Source organism: Brienomyrus brachyistius, unplaced genomic scaffold, assembly GCF_023856365.1.
Source record: "Brienomyrus brachyistius isolate T26 unplaced genomic scaffold, BBRACH_0.4 scaffold55, whole genome shotgun sequence".
NCBI classification, from domain to species: domain Eukaryota; kingdom Metazoa; phylum Chordata; class Actinopteri; order Osteoglossiformes; family Mormyridae; genus Brienomyrus; species Brienomyrus brachyistius.
This window is the reverse complement of record NW_026042330.1, coordinates 1,184,888-1,202,859: the sequence shown is the minus strand read 5'-3', so window position 1 is coordinate 1,202,859 and position 17,972 is coordinate 1,184,888. Positions and strand designations below refer to the sequence as shown.

At 41.8% G+C, this 17,972-nt stretch overlaps 1 protein-coding gene and 1 long non-coding RNA gene across 3 annotated transcripts; both read right to left on the bottom strand.

The window, feature by feature from the left end:
* Nucleotides 1-8,718: 8,718 nt before the first annotated feature.
* LOC125724119 (uncharacterized) lies at nt 8,719-14,201 on the bottom strand. Of its 2 annotated transcripts, XM_049001071.1 has the most exons (10): nt 13,809-14,201; nt 13,252-13,438; nt 12,566-12,677; nt 11,972-12,162; nt 11,621-11,713; nt 11,384-11,539; nt 11,010-11,227; nt 10,574-10,733; nt 9,827-9,966; nt 8,719-8,820 (listed from the first exon to the last, which is right to left on the bottom strand). In XM_049001071.1, the coding sequence occupies exons 2-10, from the start codon at nt 13,436-13,438 to the stop codon at nt 8,803-8,805; spliced, it is 1,275 nt and encodes a 424-aa protein (XP_048857028.1). In that variant the 5' UTR covers nt 13,809-14,201; the 3' UTR covers nt 8,719-8,802. The 2 variants fall into 2 exon arrangements, 1 of the variants encoding a protein (XP_048857028.1); XR_007387155.1 differs by lacking the exons at nt 8,719-8,820; nt 12,566-12,677 and having other exon boundaries at nt 9,767-9,966.
* Nucleotides 14,202-14,656: 455 nt separating this feature from the next.
* On the bottom strand, nt 14,657-16,707 carry LOC125724146 (uncharacterized). The gene is made up of 3 exons (XR_007387174.1): nt 16,500-16,707; nt 16,153-16,172; nt 14,657-15,563 (listed from the first exon to the last, which is right to left on the bottom strand). It is a non-coding gene; the product is annotated as an uncharacterized LOC125724146 (long non-coding RNA).
* Nucleotides 16,708-17,972: the final 1,265 nt, after the last annotated feature.

The window sequence follows — 17,972 nt, the reverse complement described above, 5'->3', positions numbered from 1 at the left end:
ACTTCAGCTTTTGAAAGCAATATTCGACCTCTAATTGACAGGTTGATTTGCAACCACAAATTCATTTTTCTATGTTTTTTTTTTTGATAATATGGGTAAAGTTTAAATGACACCTGGTGTTTTGTTCTTTGGTAATTATTATTTCTAGGCAAGTAACCTGGTCCTGTACTTGGATATCACAGATAGATTTAACGACAGACTCCTTAATAGCCATCAGCTCACATTTTTTTATAGAAAAAAAAGATCAGCTCTAATGCTATTGGAACTTGGAGAGCATTCCTCAGGAGGAGTGCGGTGTCATCTGCTAGTTGGCTAATAACAATGTTTCTCCTATCAATTGTAATGCCGTTTGATACACTTTCAGAGATATGGATAACTAGGAGTGGGGAGATTAGTAAAAATAAGTATGGCAATATACAGTAGGGCACCCCTGCCTTATACCCCTTGATACACTAAATGTGGGAAATGTGCCAAGCCTCAATTTAATACAATTAATTTTTTTATAATCCGAATGATTCTACAGAAAAAAATCCCCAAAGCCAGATTTCACAAGAGTTTTAAATATAAATTTGTATTCTAGTGAGTCAAAGGCTCAAAATCTTTAATTAGCTCATTGTAGTCTAAAAGATGTAATATTAGTCGTATATTATTTGCAATGTATCTCTTTCTCATAAAGCCTGATTGTGATTAATCTACAATAGAGTTCATAAAGCCTTTAAGCCTGCAAGCAAGAACAGAGGCCAATATTTTCTAAACATTATTTAAAAGGATGGCTGTATGCCAATTTTCCAAACTCTCCTTGCCTTTGTTAGGTCTATGAATTAGGGTAATAATGCCCGAGTCATGCAAGGGGGGAGTGTTTTTATTTCTATACTTTCCATGAAAACTCAGAAGAAGGGTGCTAAATCAGCAGCAAACAACCTGCAGAATTCAGATTTCAAGCCATCAGATCCTGGGCTTTTATTAATTTTAAGGTTCTTCAGCCTCTGTTTTAAACAAATCTTCCTGGGAGATACAATAATTACAATAGGCTCTGTCTTCTACTGAAATAACATTATTGTGATTGATTGATTCCAATTGATTCTAATAGTACCTAGACATATAAAGACTGCTGTAAAAGGGGTGCTAATTCTTTTGGATCTTTGACAATTCTTTCTTTCAGTTGATTAATTGTAATATGTTCTGCATTAGGTCTCTCCAGTCAACAAAAGAGAGTTTTGTTCCCCCTTCTCTAACCATTTTTTTTTCGAGTTCAAGCATACCTCTATGCACCTGTCACTTTCATTTTATAAATTTCATCTAATTTGTTTTGCATTTTAATATATTAACATCTTTCTACATTAGACAACAAATCCAGCTGCGAAATTACCTCCTCTTCTACTATCCTATTATTTTTAGCTAGAATACTCCCAAACCTCAAGAACTTACCCACCTCATATTTTATTAATCTAAATCTGAAGTAGAACTGTTGGATATGTTTATAAATACATGGATTGCTTTATGATCAGTTAATGGACTATTGTTATTACTAACTGAAAGAATTCCATCTTTAAGCTCTCTGGAAACTAACCATTAATTAATTCTAGATTGTTTGGAAAAGTCCTTGTTTGAGCAGGTGAGTTTACGTTTATCTGGGAACATCTCTCTCCAAATGTCAAGATGATCAAATTTTTCAACTAAACATTTTATCCGGGGATTAAGAGCCACAGATTTTCCATGTGGGTACCTATCCAACATATTGTTCTTTGTCATGTTAAAATCACCACCCACAATCAGTTATGGCAAATAAACATAAAGCTTTTTATTTTACATTATTTTTAATACCCCTGGCATTAATAGAGAATAAACACATGTAGGAAAAGAACACTTAACTATAATCAATACTAAGTACTGCACAATACTATGAAAAGAATATGCTAAGACATCTATAAAGTATAATCAAACTGAAAATGGAGTATTCCTTTATTTGAGCAGGTCTGAGGCTCTTGCACCTCTTCAGATTCTCTTGGACGGTGCGTGACAAGAGCTGCACAGTGATGCAGTGATGCATGTATCGGGGTCCCAGTCTCTGAGCAACATCCACGAAGTGGGTCAAGTGATCTGTTATGTCAGGTGAGACTTGATAACTCTGAATAACTCTATGAGGATCCGGGTAATATTCTCTCTTGGTTTTTCTGGAAAGTTTGACACTCATAGATTCTATCTTTTGTGTAGAGAGACTGCATTCACCCAAGTTATTCAAGTTGCATCTCTCCAATCCTTTCTATTACTGCAAGCAAATGTGAATTCGATATAGTGTGATTCTCAGGTTCACCCTTTTTCCACTTATTAGCAGGTGGTTTTGGAGTTTATGGACAAGGAGTTAGCTCAGGATCCACTGGTTCAGGCACCATATATGCCATAAAATCACTTACAAGTGGTTTCTTGGCATATAAGTGCATCACATCTCAAATATCTTCCATATTTGCTAGTCGCAAAACTAGTTATTAAACAAAAGAGCAGAGGATGGTAGAGGAAAAAAATACACACAAACACAGTATATAAAGTTGTAAATCTTTACTCTTTCTAATTGTCATGCCCGGCTCGTCCGCTCCTCGTGTGTGCCACGCCCACTGATTACCCACGTGTATTTCCCTGATCGTCTCCAGCTTTGTCTAGTTACTTTGATTAGTCGTGTGTATTTAAGTCCTGGTCTCCCCGGTTTCCCTTGTCCGTCATTGATGTTTGTGAGAGTCAATGCCTGTTTCCCGACCTGCTCCAAATAAACCCCCGTTTTCCCCGTATCCCGCTTGTCTGCCTGCTCCTTCCACGCCTGCCCGCACGATCGCCTGTTTGCTCGCTCCAGATCGTGACACTAATGTTTTCGTAAACTTCTTTCTCCAAAAAGTTAGAGTAGGTTTTATTCATCCTATTGCATAGTACGGCAAGAATGATCTTGTTCCAATGGCGCCATCATGGCTCCTGAAAATGTGAAGTATGAATTGGGGGCGCTCCACATTATGAAAGGTGGTGGAATTTGAGGCTGTATGGCTACTAGTATGTGAACGAATGAGAACGTGTGTGCACAGGCAGTCAATATATGTCAAGAGGTGCTACCCTCAGAAAGGGAGAAGTTTTGACACCGCAGATATTGTTCATCATGTAGGGAAACTGCTACGAGACAACCAAAAACCCAGGTGGCACCGGGATGCAGTTTGGAAAGCTACCAAAAATATCAGTTTCATTCAGAGCAAAGGGCTGCGTATAACTGAAGATTTGTCAAAAGTGGACAGGGAAAACAGAAGTAAACTGTGACCTATGATATAGAATGTACAAGTCAGGTCAAGTTGAGGAGCATACACTAAAGCACTGCGTTACCGCACCCACCACACAGAACTCCTTGGGATCCTGGCTGGCAACCCCCCAGGTAGACACACAGTCCAGTCCCACCAATGGCCATGCATCTGCAGCTGCCAGGTGTTACATAGGCTTCCTCTCAACCTGGTCCAGCTGCTTGGGTCCTCAGCAATGCGAGCCGGATCACCCTCGGGGAAATGTGCTACATGGCCGTAGTGCTGTAACTGATGCACCCTCACAATGCAGGTAATGTGCCACATTCAACCAGCAACCGGTCGTTCAACACAAAGTCAAACCAGCGATACCCAGGGATTCTCCAAAGTGACACAGTACCAATGGAGTCCAGTCTTTGTCTCAGCTCACTGGATAGGGTCCATACCTCACAGCCATGCAGCCAGACCGGGAGCACCAGGACTCTAAAGACTTAGACCTTTGTCCTCTTGCAAAGATATCAGGAGTGCCACACAGCCCTTTCCAGTGACTTCATGACCCCCCATGTTCTCCAATCCATCTGCTAACTTCATAGAAAGAGTCACCAGAGACATGAATGTCGCTGCCAAGCTTAAAAAATATCTCGACAAGGTCGATATTCTCCCTGCAAGCAAACACACTACTGATGGCTGCATTAAATGTCTGGATCTTGGTTCAGGACACCCACAATCCCCAACACTCAGTCTCTCATGAGCCCTGATCAGAGCCTCCATTGACTCCATTAAGATCACAGCATCGTCGACAGAGTCAAGATCAACAGATCTTCTCCAACAGATGCCCCACAGCTGCCGGACCCCAGGACCCTGCCCAAAACCCAGTCCATACAAGCATTGAACAGTGTAGGAGCAAGAACACATGCCTGGTGAACCCCAGAATCACACACACGAGGCACACACAAGGATTGGACGAGCTAGGCGCGACAGAACCCCCCCCCCCAAAGGCGCACACTCTGGGCGTGCCTCAGGGGAGGCGACGGATGAGACGAGACCGGGGATACGGGACCTGAAAGACAAGAACAAGATTAGTACTGGGGAACAGGGAACAGAACAAAAAAGGAGAACAGGCACAGGGATGGGAAGTAGGACAGGACCTGAGCTGGAGGAGACCTCTGAGGGGCTGAGGAGACAGGCCACGGGACAAATGCAGGGGACGAGGAGGGAGTTGGAGGGGGCACCAGGGGAGGCGATGAGGAAGCTGGAGGGGACCCTGGCAAAGGCAAGGAGGGAGGGGGAACCGCAGCAGGCGACGGTGTGGCCACAGCTGGCCAAGGCGACGTCCCCTGTCGCGCCGGAGTGAGGGGACCCGCAGGCAATGGAGGAGCTGCAGCGGGGGAAACTGCAGGTGACCGATGAGACATCAGAGGCGGGACCGAGGCAGCTGGACAAGGCGTTGAAGGGGGACCTGTAGGCGACCGCCGACCCAGAGCCCTAGGACCCACAGGTGCCCCGCGCGCCCTAGCCAAGGCGAGGGCGAACCAGGGGGCAGGGCGGGTGAGACTCTAACCCTGCGCCTGTGTCCTCTCCCCTTCCAGGACACAGACATATGGGGTATAGGCCGGGGTCGACCTTGCCGGGGCGAGGGAGGAGGAGACACTAGGGAGGTCCCCGAGAAGTCCCATGGAGCTCCTCCTCCTCCAAGGAGAAAGGAGCAATAGTCCGATTGTCCGGGACCTCCTCGGGGACTGGAGCGGAGTCAGGGGCCGGGACAGGAGCCACACAGGCAGCAGTCACAGGCGCGGACGGAGCCATGGGCTGAGGCAGAGGGGCCTCGAACGTAGCTGCAGCAAGCGGCTGCTCGGGCTGCGGTACTGCAGCAGGTGGCGGAGGCGGCTGCTCGGGCTGCGGTGTTGCAGCAGGCGGCGGAAGTGGCTGCTCGGGCTGTGTTGCTGCAACAGGCGGCTGCTCGGGCTGCGGAGGCGGCTGCTCGGGCTGCGGTGCTGCAGGCAGCAGGGACGGCTGCTCAGGCTGCGGTGCTGCAGGCGGGACAGGACGGTCGTGCGCAGGCGGGACAGGCAGGTCCGGCGCGGAACAAATGGAGTCCTGGGGATTCGCGGAATGGCGTCCCACATTGCTCTAGGTCCCCAGTTTGCCAGCCGTGCTACCCGATAATGGTAAGCCGCCGGAGGCGGCGGCTGCTCTGTGGCGGCAAAATCAGGGGCAAGCCATACCTGTGCTTTGAGAGGGAGGTGTTCCTCCCGATACTCCGCCGGGAGAAAGGCAGAAGAGAGAGAGCAGGCACCCAGGAGGATCGTCGGGTCCTCCGCTGGCCTCCCCTTCGGTCTCCTCCTCTTCTTCCAGCCTGCAGCAGTTTCCTCCGGGATGGGAGGTGGAACCGCAGCCTCCGCAACACACCGAGCGGCCAACTGGGCTCTCCGCTCAGTAAGCCGCTGCAGCAGCCGCTGGAGATTTTCGCGTACCTCCGCCAGCAAGTACGCATCTTCAGCTGGGGACATCTGCGCCAGCAGGTCGCCGCTCTGCTCGACCACTTCCAGCGCCACCGGGTCCTCCTGGACCTCGGGCTGTTTAAGCTAATGGATTACCTCTTGTGGCAGACCAAGACGCTGGCTCTCAGTCTGCTGCGGCGGCTTGGCTTGTGAGTCAGTCATTCTGTCAGGATCCCAGGAGAACGGGCAGGCTGGAAGTGGCGAATGATGAAGCAGACAGGCAGAATAAAGGCAGACAAGGGGAACGGGGGAAGAGAGACACACATTCCAACCATAACAATAACAATGACCGAAATCAGACAGGGCAAGACATGGAGTGATATACAGAAGACAAGCCGAAAATAACAGGCAACAGCTGGGCACAATCAGGAAAGCACACGTGGATGATGAGGGGGCGTGGCACACATGAGGATTGGACGAGTTGGGCGTGACAATTAGTGCCGACATGGATAATATTAGATTATTTATGCTTACTGTTAGCCAGCATTTTTAAATATTTAAAGATGTTGGTCGCTCTGGCACAAGGGAGACAATTTACTATGGTTGCTGGAGTCGCTACTCTCACATTTCTTAGCGTAGAATCGCCAATTACTAGAGCCCTTCCAACAAGTGTCTCAATGGGAGTTTCACTGTGTGGGGAGAACCTGTTGAAAACGCGAATGGGCGAATGTTGCCGGCGTGAGTTAGGTTTGGATTTACGACTATGCCGCTGGGTCGTCACCCACTCACCTTGCTGCGAAGGCGCTGATGCTGGAGCGGGGGAGAGACTGACTAGCTATTACGAACATATCTGGAGCCGCTAACACTGAATTAATAAAACCCTCATTCACCTGAATGTCCCGTAATGTCCGGATACGTCCCTCTAACACTACAATCTTCTCCGTCAACTTAGCAACTAACTGACACTTCTTACATGTAAACGTAGCCCTAATGATTGGAGAAGAATAACTAAACATATTGCACTTGGAACACAGAACAGGAGACATGGCATTGTATTCCAATTCGACTGACAAAATTCTGAGTCGGATAGAGCCCTACAGCTTTCGCTACCTACAGCTGATTCACCACCCTTGCAATCTAAATGAGTTTGAGTGGGTCACATATAATTGGAGGATCAGCCTCAAGAACTGTGGACCCAGAGATCTCAACATCCTAGCTGGAGGATCGACTTTAAAAAAAACTGCTCAAAGTACCCAGCCCAGCAGGTCACAACTGCAGTGTCATCTGTAAGGACTGTTCCATCAACCACACTGACAAGTCTCAGGGGAACAGATTAAGATGTGCGTAATGCTTTGATTCCTCTGTAAGCAGGACGTGAGCAGGCAAGCTTTTGGGTCTTATCAGGGAAGGTCTCCCACATCACATTAGAGTCAGCAGTTGCACCCAAATCTGCTAGTTCCTCACACAAACTGCATGCAAACTCATCAGAAACAGCTTGATCTTGAAGTCTGGCCAAGTCCAGCCTCACCCTCCTAGTAGGTGGTAGCCTACTGGATCAAGGCTGATTCTTCAGAGCAGAGTAGTCAGAATTCACAAAAAATATATCAAACAGGTAATCAGATTAGTTCTGCATATTTTGGATTACTCAGATTTGGTGGATGATAATGGCTTTCTTATTTTTAGATTTTTACATGTTACCTGTGTTCGTGTACTTGTTACTTAAGTGAATTAATTACACATGTAGTCAAAGGTAATGCCTTTTTTAGATGACCGCACCACCATCTATCTATGACTCGGGTTACCATATTTGTCGAGATGAAAAAGAGAATGTGTCCGGGGATCAGAATACTAGTAAGTTTTCACTCTCACTGGCCAATAGGGAAGTGCTTCTCTATGAATATTAATGAGCTTTCCCATCGGGGGAAACCCGGACGCATGGTAAACCTTACAGTTAACTCTCAATTTACAATCTACACACAGTTGAAACAATATACGTGTATATATTTTTCAACATAAGTTACAAAACACTAAGCTAAAGTTTGTTAAACTTGAAGCAAACGGCACGATTAATTGTTTACACAAACACAAAAAGTGTGTTAATGGTAACAAAGTGTTAATGGTTTCTGGAAGTTGACGTCACTCGTGAGGAGTGTATCACGTAGGGGATGTGCATATTGTTTAATAAACAATTAGTAAATGTGTACATATGAGCTTAGTAATACGCTACGTGATGATAGAATGGTTGCTATATATTGAAATTAGTACCTTTTCCTTTACTTGGTCCTCTTCTGTAACTTACAATATTGCGTCATACGGGTTGCAGCACTAAACTTGGACAAACCGATTTTTGAAAAACCGCCCGAACTAGGCACCAAAAGGAGCACGTGTCTACTAGCTATGACTGTGGAAATTATGTAAAGGCAATTTTACTTTTTCCCAATAAAGCCACCCAGATAGCAAAAATCATTTGGCCCAGATCCTTCCTAAGTTCTGGGCCAGATCTGCACAACGGACTTGGGCCGGTGTCCTTTGGCACAACGGGCCAATACCGGCGCGGATCCGGTTTTCTTTATCTGAACCAGAACTGGGCCAGCTCCAGACCAGATGAGGATTCTTTTATAGTGATTTGGCCCAAATCTGGGCCAAATGTGGACCAGTTCTGTAGTGAATCTGGTCCACATTTGGGACAGATCAGGGCAAGTCTGGTCCAGATCCGTATTGAATCTGGACCAGCTCATTTCGTGGATTTTATAAATACTTAATATTACTAGTAAATCAAGTAGTAGCATACATTTGCTGAATGTCAAGCTAATTTTATTATGCCACTAATTCAAATTAGTAACTAAATCACCACTAGGAACTAGATGCTTGAGGAACAAACTCCTTTACGACAATAAAGTGGCAATTCTGGGAATTTAGCAACATGACAGCACCACCTTGTTAAAATACATTTATATTTCAGATTGGAAACGTAGCATTTCTGGCATTATGAAATATGACTCAAGAAATTTGAACATTTGAAATTTATTACAAACAAAACTATACAAAATTACAATGGTTTTACATAAACATTTTGCTTCCCAACGTAGTGATTAATCCCCAAGAGGCATCTGCAAACAAAAAGACCAAGAAAAAAAGCTGTTAGTTGAATATTAAAGATTTCAGCCAAAAACAATTCAATTTCAGGGCTTCTTAAGTTTCAAAAAGTTAAATTTAAGACTAAGATCTCTTTAGACTCTTTGGAGACATTTCACATTCATACTGGCAAAAAAGTACAAAGGCTATGAAACAAAAGTGATCTGAAGTTTTAATCAAATTTGATTTATAGGTGACATGAGGGAGAGGTGGGTGATTAACCGATGTTCAATCATTTCAGGCAAATGAAGTTTTTATGTCGTCCAGCTCCTGTTTCTAAAAGGGTTTACACGGGTCCTTAAGTCTTAAAATATCTTATTTTTATAGTTCTTAATGTATTGATCATGTCTTACGAACATGCTTTTTAATGTTATGTAAACTTTACCTCTATAATGTTGCATTAAATGACGTGACACCTGTGAGCTAATTCAGGCAGCCACACTTGAATCCTGCACTGTGCACTGCATTCACATGGCACTTCCTCTCATTGAAACATAAAACATCAAAGCGCATTAACCATGGCAGCAAGGTAGAGCACTGGTGTTGCTTTGTCACCCGGGCCCAAGATAACGGTGCATTTTGCTGGTCCAGAATACAATTTACGGTAGGCTAAAGTTTCGCTCAGTGTCAAGTGGCTGCATGACCCAGCTACAGACAGCCGTTTAGGAAATACATTTTGTATGGTTATACTGTAATATTATATCTTGCCATACAAATGTGCTGCAGCTGCATTCAGGGAGCACTGTTATTGTAGCAGGGTATGACATTAAATGCTAAATGTCCTTTTCCTTTTGGAGGTCAGCACCTATTGCTCAGAATATGATTCCACATACTTACTGTACTATGTTGTGAACACGAGTCAAGTCTAAGTCTCAGACTAACCAAGACAACCCAAGTTACATTTTTAAAATTGAACCAAGTGCAAAAATCAAAGCTAAAAAAACACACACTGCCATAATGCTTCTTCCATAGAAATTTCACCTCAGTTGATGCCTCTTTGGCTCTTGCACGTTCTTTCCGGCCACCTCCACGGTCAGACGCCAGGTTAAACCAACGGATGGTGTAAGAATCGACCTCACTATCTGCTACACCGGAGGAAGACTGGTTCTTCCTTACAGCTCCTGTTGAGAGAAAACATGCAACACTTGAGAAGCATCCCTAAAACCCCAAGCTAATAAGGCCTTGATTGAAAGCTCTGGTGTGATGTAGTTCAGGTAAGGAAAAAACAGCTATGTCAGTGATTAAAATATAAATTTTAATTGATCAAAATTGATCACATGATGCGCAACTTGAGGAAATACTACACATGATGAATTACTACATGCTGTGCCTTTCTGTTTGCAAGGACAGAGTTAGAGGTTTATGGACTCGTGTTGTTTTGCTCTCCAGGGCTAATTCTTTTGGCAATGAGTTGGTTCATTATATTTTACCTGTACAGAAACTCTGTATAGAAATAGAAACTCTCAACCATCAGTCAACTCAAAGACATGCATAACCTAATGCTGAGACAAAACAGAGCTGCCCAAGAAACATTTATAGCCAATTGTCCAATTATTTGAGTTCTTGCAATGTTGAAATGTTTAAAAGAAATACTAACTCGCATAGTTAAAAAAAACTGTTTTAAAAAAGTAGCATCTTTGCCCCATGTACCATGAAATTCACATCTTTTATAACAGTCCTGCAAGAAAGGTGTCTAATACCCAGCTTCTCTGTATATACCATACTTACTGATCAACAAACTTCTTGTATGCATTTCTTTAAAGCACTTTTTCCCATTAACTCCTTTCCAGTTTATTTTTTTGGCTACTGCATCCGAGAAAAGCCTTGAAAGTATGTTCCATGTGACTCGTTTAGCGTTTTGTCCTCCTGTAGCACCCAGAGCAGAAATCTGAAGACAAAAATATTTCATATAAAAAGGCAAAGATAAGTATACATACTAACTGAAAACCAACTGTAGAAGATCCTGATCGTACATCAAATCATGTCATACAAACAATTCAGGGTTTATTAAACCTAATTTATTATTCGGTTTTGCTGTTTTCATTAACTATGTTAAAGTTAATCGATGAAAGAAGTCAGTTTTCAGAGATCTGATACAATAAGCAGTATATTGGCCCAGCAATGATTGTTTTATTTAAAATTAAAATTTAAAAAGTTACAATACCATGTTTTGCTTAGCATGCGAGTTTCTTGAATCTTTAAGCCACTCCTCCAACTCCTCAACTTCAGACATGGTGGCCAGTGGCAAACTGATATTGGGAGGCATTTCAGCAACAACAGTGTCTGTCGCCATACCTGCAGCAAAATTATTAACGATAGCAGCAAGCTGCATCTGCTGTTCCTTGATATGTTCCAACAATGTTAGGATGTGCAGTTGAGCGGCTACAAAGAGTTGGGAAAGTATTTAATTAAAATAGTTGATTTACATATTTTTTATAATGTGGTCACAAGGTCAATATTATCTACCAAGTTCTCAACATTTATTATTTTAAACATCGTTTAGTCACAAACTCAGTTTCCAAATTAAAAGAATTTTACCAGAGCAAGGAATAGGTCCAGTGCCTGTCCTCCCCAGTCTAAACCTGGGGTTAAATGAATGGTCTTGATGTTCTTCAGAAAGAGGTATAGCAGAGACCTGGCTCATAGAGCTTGAGGGCATGTGAGAGATGGGGGTGGTAACTGCATGCACTGGAGCTGGAGAAAGAAAAGCAGAATGCATGTAAGTGATCGCTTTCATGAGCAAAGCCTTATAAAGTAATCATAAAAGTATAGTACCTGTGTAACGGCCGTGTTCAGAATGTCTAATGGAGAAGTGGTGAAGAGGACTGGAAGGCATGCCAAGTGTCGTAATGGGGGCAGGTGGCACAGCTGGGAAAAATGACAATCATTATTTTTATGTGAATATTAGAAATAAACACAGCTATTCGTATATAAAATAATTCACTATCATAGCAGTAAATTAAGTTTCAATGACTCATCTGGCTGAGTTCTGCTAAGCACATGAAATTACAGTAACTGTCAGTCCTTCAGAACTAAGGTGACTGAATAGTAATATTAATGTTTAATAGGTGGATATTAGCATAACCGGTGCTTACAGAATAATTCAATGAAAACAGAGGAACATACTCGTAAAACAGGGATATTCAGTATGCCTCAGGTTTAGCAGAGGTCCAGTAGAGGTCTGGCAAGCTGAATCAGAGGGTATGTCAGGAGTAGGTGGAGGAATAGGTGGTGCTGGTGCAGAGGAGATACCGCTGCATCTCCTCTTTTTACCCACTTCTAGTTCATTGTCTGAGTCTGTATCACCAAAAACGTGCCTAACAAACAAAACAAATCAAAATCAAGCACAATTAATTTTTTGGCAGGACTAAAAACAGTCAAAACCGACAGAGACTCCTTGTATCAGACTGTGTTCAGTTTGTTTAAACTACATCAATAAACTACATTAAAATGAGTAAGAATTGCTTAAATTCAACCAGGCACTAAATATTCAGTCTACTCTATAGATCTTGTCAATGAATCCCTGTGTCATTTGAAGTTGTGCAGAAGTAATAACCACACTACAAACTACCTTTTACTTAATTATTTGATAATTAGGGAAAATTACCGTAGCAGCACAACATATCAGTTTTGCAACACCTAGTATGTCCTCTCTGGTTAAATATATCTGCCTAAATGTTCTTATATTTTCAAATGTTGCCTATGTCTCACATATCAAACCTTGGCTTAATTTTTCTTTTCCTAATCACTTCTTCCTCATCGTCTGTTTGTAACTCAGACGTGTTACAGGTCAGTGAGGCCCTCAGTTTCTCTCTTGCCTTTCGATAATCACCTGATCAGAATTCACAAAATGTCAATAAATGCAAACTCACACATAAGAAATGCTTAAATGTATCACTTTACACAAAATACACAAGCAGTTCCATTTTGTGGCATGATCTGGCCCTTTAAGTAATGCTGTTTTCATGCATGCGAACTCCAACATGAAGGCTACAACCTTACCTGCTGTTGTGTCTTGCAAAGCAGATTATTTACACACTGAGCTCTAGTTGAACTATTATTTTCTATTGGTCACTATACTAGCTAAGTAGTTTATTAAGCAGAGTACATTTTTAAGATTCCATTTAAGAAATAATTTACACTGCTGTCATTTTCTCTTCTTTGAAAAGAAACTAATGCCAAGTTTATAGCAAAAAAAATAGTATGTGTTCCAACTCAACCAAATGCAGACTTAAATTTATGTAAATTAAGGGATACATTAACATAGTAACAGACATTTGTATAAACCAAGTAAGCAAATCTTGGTAAAGCAAGTTCATAATTAGAATTTTAATTGTGTTCATAATGGAGTCCGTATATTTCAGAACACAGTTGGGTTGAATTTTGTCTCTACAAGAGATCCTTACCAGTTCTTGAGAGGCCTCGAACATCATACTGTTTCCAGCCTGTTCTTGGTTCCTCACACTTTTGTACAGCTCTGTTTATGCGTTCATCATTACTATAATTTGGCCACCAAGTGACACCATCCTCCAACCATGACTCGGCTATAATATTAACAGTCTTGGTTTCCAGAAATTCAACAACCAAAAACATCTGAAAAAGAAATTGTTATACATTTAAATACACAATCCATAAAATATTACTACCCCTTTTGAATCTATGCTCAAACCTTTTTGACCAAACCTCAACATTTTCTTTCAATAGTAATTTCATGTCTTTACATTCTGTGATGAATTCTATTACAAGCAGAGTCTGCCTTTTGTTGCAAACGCATGCACGCATGCACACGTACAAGGAATTGTACAGTACAATGCTGAGCTGTACAGAATTGTACAGCTCATCGGGTAGTTGAAGAAAGTTTCCATCTGTGTAAAAACTTTAATTACTACATATATTCTGTCCACAGACTGAATGATGTTATGTATGACACAAATGTCTCCATCTATAGCAAAAACATTATCACCTGTGGAAACTTTCATTGACCATTGCTCAGTCTGCAGCTCCCTGTACTGTGCTGTTGCTTGAAGGCCATCAGGAACAGGTCCAACATAATGTTGCATCCTTAAATTCCTACAGGGTATCTCAATAATACTGATCTTTTTAACCTCAGATAACCTTCTTATAATTTGTGCAAGGGGAAATTCTGGCTTTCGTACAAACCTCTTCAATTTACGGAGATAATTTTCATATGGAAAAGCTGAGACAGAGTCCAAACAACCATGCAGTTGGGCATCTGCAGATAGGTGGACCAATGCATGGACGTTATACACTAAGGCATCCTTGCCATAAAGTTCCCCAAAATGACTTACAAATGTTGTAAGTAATGTGTTTGCATAGTTACAGTACAAGGAGCACAGCTGAGGACTGACAAGGATGCAAATACCTGTATAAAATAACACGAAATTGTTATATAAATTACTATCTAAATGTGGTGCCAGAGCAATAGAGCCAGTATACAACAGAAACTGCCTTAGTTCAGTTGCTGTCCAACGGTCTCTCTCTCTTAGAGACCTTGGCTTCCTTGCAAACTCCACTGGTATATATGTACGCATCTGAATCAGACTTTGAGAAATTCTATCAACGACATTAGAGGATAAGCGAAATTTCAAAGGCCCCCTCAGCCAAACATTTAACAATCTACGTGTGACACCTAAACATGCGAGGTGCATGTAATCTAGAGGGAATCTAGTTACCATACCAACATCTAGACCAGAAAATCCATGTGGTCCATTGTGGTGATGGTCCTTGTCAACTCTGTCTAAAAATGATGAATCATTGCGCAATACAAAATTATTTATGGGGTATGTCATTCTGTTGTTAACGTAAACACCTGGCTGGCAACACTTGTCACATCCATGATATGCATTGTGAGCCTTTGTGTTTTTTACAAATGCCCTAGCAGGTATATCACATACAACCGAAGCCAGTTCAATGAAGACCTTTTTCCCTCTAAAATTAAATCCTTCCTGCAGCTGCTTTAGCTCATGGGTAAAATCACTTAAAAATTCATCAGGGGCATTTGGTTTTTTTGTACCACAAAAAAGGCCAATAACAATGGGTTCCTTCATCGGGACACTTAACAAAAGTCCTAAAATGGGCCATAACTGTATATTTGTGCTCTTGAACAATGGCAAGCCATCAATATTTATCTGTAATCTAAAAGTAAAGCCATCTGCAACATTCTTAATTAGCTGGGTTAGTGTGTCATGCAGTGCTGTCAAGATACCTCTATAATGATACAAACCACCACATTTTTGTTGGATTTTATATTCAGTGTTTGTTTGAAGGATGGTTCGAGCATCCTTGGGCAGTTCTGGGTGGTACACTCTCAACAAACTAAGGAGGGCTGTGAGTGCTACTAAAGAAACTCCAAACTGTACAGACCAATTGGCTAAGCTTGCAACAAGGCTGACTGGCTTATCAACAAACTGAGACTCTGACTCAGAATCAGAATCTAAAGCATCTAGTCTCTCTGCCTCTCCTCCAGTATCATCTGTGCAAAGTGCATCTAAATGGTCATCTATCGGAGAGAGACTTGAGTCACTACAGCTATCGGTGTCATTGGTGGTGAACTGAGCGTCAACTCTGTCAGCTGTTGTTTGCTCTGATTCTATCAGACAGTCTTCTGCAATGTCATGCAGTCGTTTTTCTAAAGAAATGCGAGCCCTCCGCCTGACTCCAGAGCTTGTTAATGGAGATTCCCTCCTTTTCATTGTCTCTAAAAAGATTTAAGAAAAACAGCTTTACAGTGCATATGTACTGTAGGAATATGTTGCCACTAGCCAGTATAATTTAGCTGCACGTGCCTTTAATGCATGTGTGTGTGATATATATCTCAATGACTGAAGTCATTTTTACTCTGTAAAAAAAAATTTCACATTCAACTAAATGAGCAAAGAAATATGAAGAATAGAAAGCATGAAATATACAACTATGGTACAGTTACAGAAAAAACGTGAATGGCTTTTTCACTCAGAACTGATATCACAATTCTCTCACGATTCTGCCTCGAAACGCTAATTTATAATGTTCAGTATAAATACAGCCTTCAATACATGTCTGTATGATTTCTGAAGGTATATGCGAGTGGAGCATCGGTTTGATTTACAGGCGAATCTAGCCAATAACACTCAAAACAAAAACCAAATGACACAGACACTGACCGTGCACTGAGATTCTGACCTATTCATTAACGTTTAAACGTTTCCCCCCTAATTTGTATTGTATAATTATCAGACAACAGTTTTACACGGTGGTATTTCTAATTTTTCCAGATAGCTAGAATATTACAATAAAAAAACACTTACCCTTGGATATGTGGTCGAACCTAAAACGGAGACAGAGTGTGCTATTGAATGTCAAATGTCTGCACTTTCTCTCGATTAATCTACTAAATCACCCGAAGAACACAATTAATTGAAATACAAAACATATTTCATGGTATTATAACTCTCAGTTACCTTTTATTAACCGACCCACGCTTATTTTAGTAAGAGCTATAACTAACAGTCAGATCAGTTGCCGGTTAACAAACTATATAGCGACAAAAGTCACACATTTTAAGATTAACTTAACAATTAACGACCCACCATAATCAAAAAGGTATTAATTTACTTCTAACACAGTTTAACCGCACTGTGTGTCTTGTACGTACCGGAATAAAACTGTTTCCTCAAACTTTTCCTGCGTCTCGACCCAAGCTGCGGTGATCCTGTCAGATTCCAGAAAATGAAAATTCGCGCGCTCGTTCCCCGGATCCGGCCCGTAGCTGCTTTGATTCTGCTGACATTATTGCGTTCCCGCCACTGAAGCCTAGGTCCGGCCCTTGTCCGTATCGCAGCTGTAAAACGGATTTGACTGTAACGCGGATTTGCCGGCTTAGAGGCGGATCCGGATCGGAGTCAGCTGCTGTCTGAGGCATCATCTAGCTACTCGATAGATGACTGGGGTAATTATAACTTTAAATATTAATCAGCCAACAAGTGTGTTTTTTAGACTATAAATAAGATATTTTAATACTTAGTTCCTTACAAAGACAGCATGGGACGAAGACTTAAGCACGTGATGGTGTGGCCAAAGCATCCGATCTGTCCGGAGGTGTTCCGCTGAAATCTCACTCCTTGTCAGAAATAAGGATGGACATTGTTTTCTTAACTTATATTATTTTAAACACGAGTTTTTTTAGTACCGCTCAAACACAGAAAAACTATTTTCTACAGATCAATTTGTTTGGCGGGAGATTGTGTTTAGAGAAGTACTGTCTTAGCTTATAAGTAAATCTTACTGATTTTATTAAAACAGCTATGAAGTGATGTCCGGTTATTTTCAGTGTATGATACAAATACACAAGCTTTCTTACACGTTTTAGCCAAGAATTAAGAGTGGCGCACTCAGCTGCGGTCAAGCTATCCGCGCTTTGCCGATACACGATCAAATCATCCGCGTTTAAAATGTGTGGTGCACGCATAGACCTAACATTACGGTATCAGATCGCATTTAGAAAAATAACACTGGATCAAGCATCTGAGAAGGGTGATTTATAGTCATAGGTATGAAGTACAGGATGTGTTTAAATACAATGAATTTCTGCTGTCCGATAATGTATAAACAAGTCTAATACATTCTGAAAGACATGGTCTTAAGCTATTTCCAGACAAAATTTGGTAATCTATGTGACAAGACGTAGTATTTGAAATAGCAAATTAAATCTTCGAAGGCAAATAAATGGAACAACAATAAATCCTACTTAACTTTTTTTCGATACACTTTGGGTTGGTGATATGAATTGTTGGGATGCTCGCGGTAATTTCATTGGTTTACCTGCAGTTTGTTTTGAATGCCGTCTTTTCCCGATTTGTCCAAAATGTTGCGTACACCAGTTGCCTGTATTACGAAGCTGGGTTAATGGCTTATCGGTGTAACTTGTCGGATTAAAGGTAGTGTGGGCAAAATTCAAGTGAACGAATATTAAGTCCATTTAAACTGTGGTACCTTAAATCCGACAAGTTACCCCCGATAAGCCAGTGACCCCCATTCGTAGTACAGGCCACTTTTCACGAGTTTCAGTAAATATACGCACATTTTTGCGCGTTTGCAGCTTTGTTAGATGAGGCACCTGGTGTTGTGA

Coding starts and splice junctions, on each gene's coding strand:
- LOC125724119 (XM_049001071.1), bottom strand. CDS start 13,438: ATGTTTTTGGTTGTTGAATTTCTGGAAACCAAGACTGTTAATATTATA. Junction 11,714..11,971: donor TGAATATCCCTGTTTTACGA/GTATGTTCCTCT, acceptor CATTTTTCCCAG/CTGTGCCACCTGCCCCCATT. Junction 11,540..11,620: donor TGAACACGGCCGTTACACAG/GTACTATACTTT, acceptor TTCTTTCTCCAG/CTCCAGTGCATGCAGTTACC.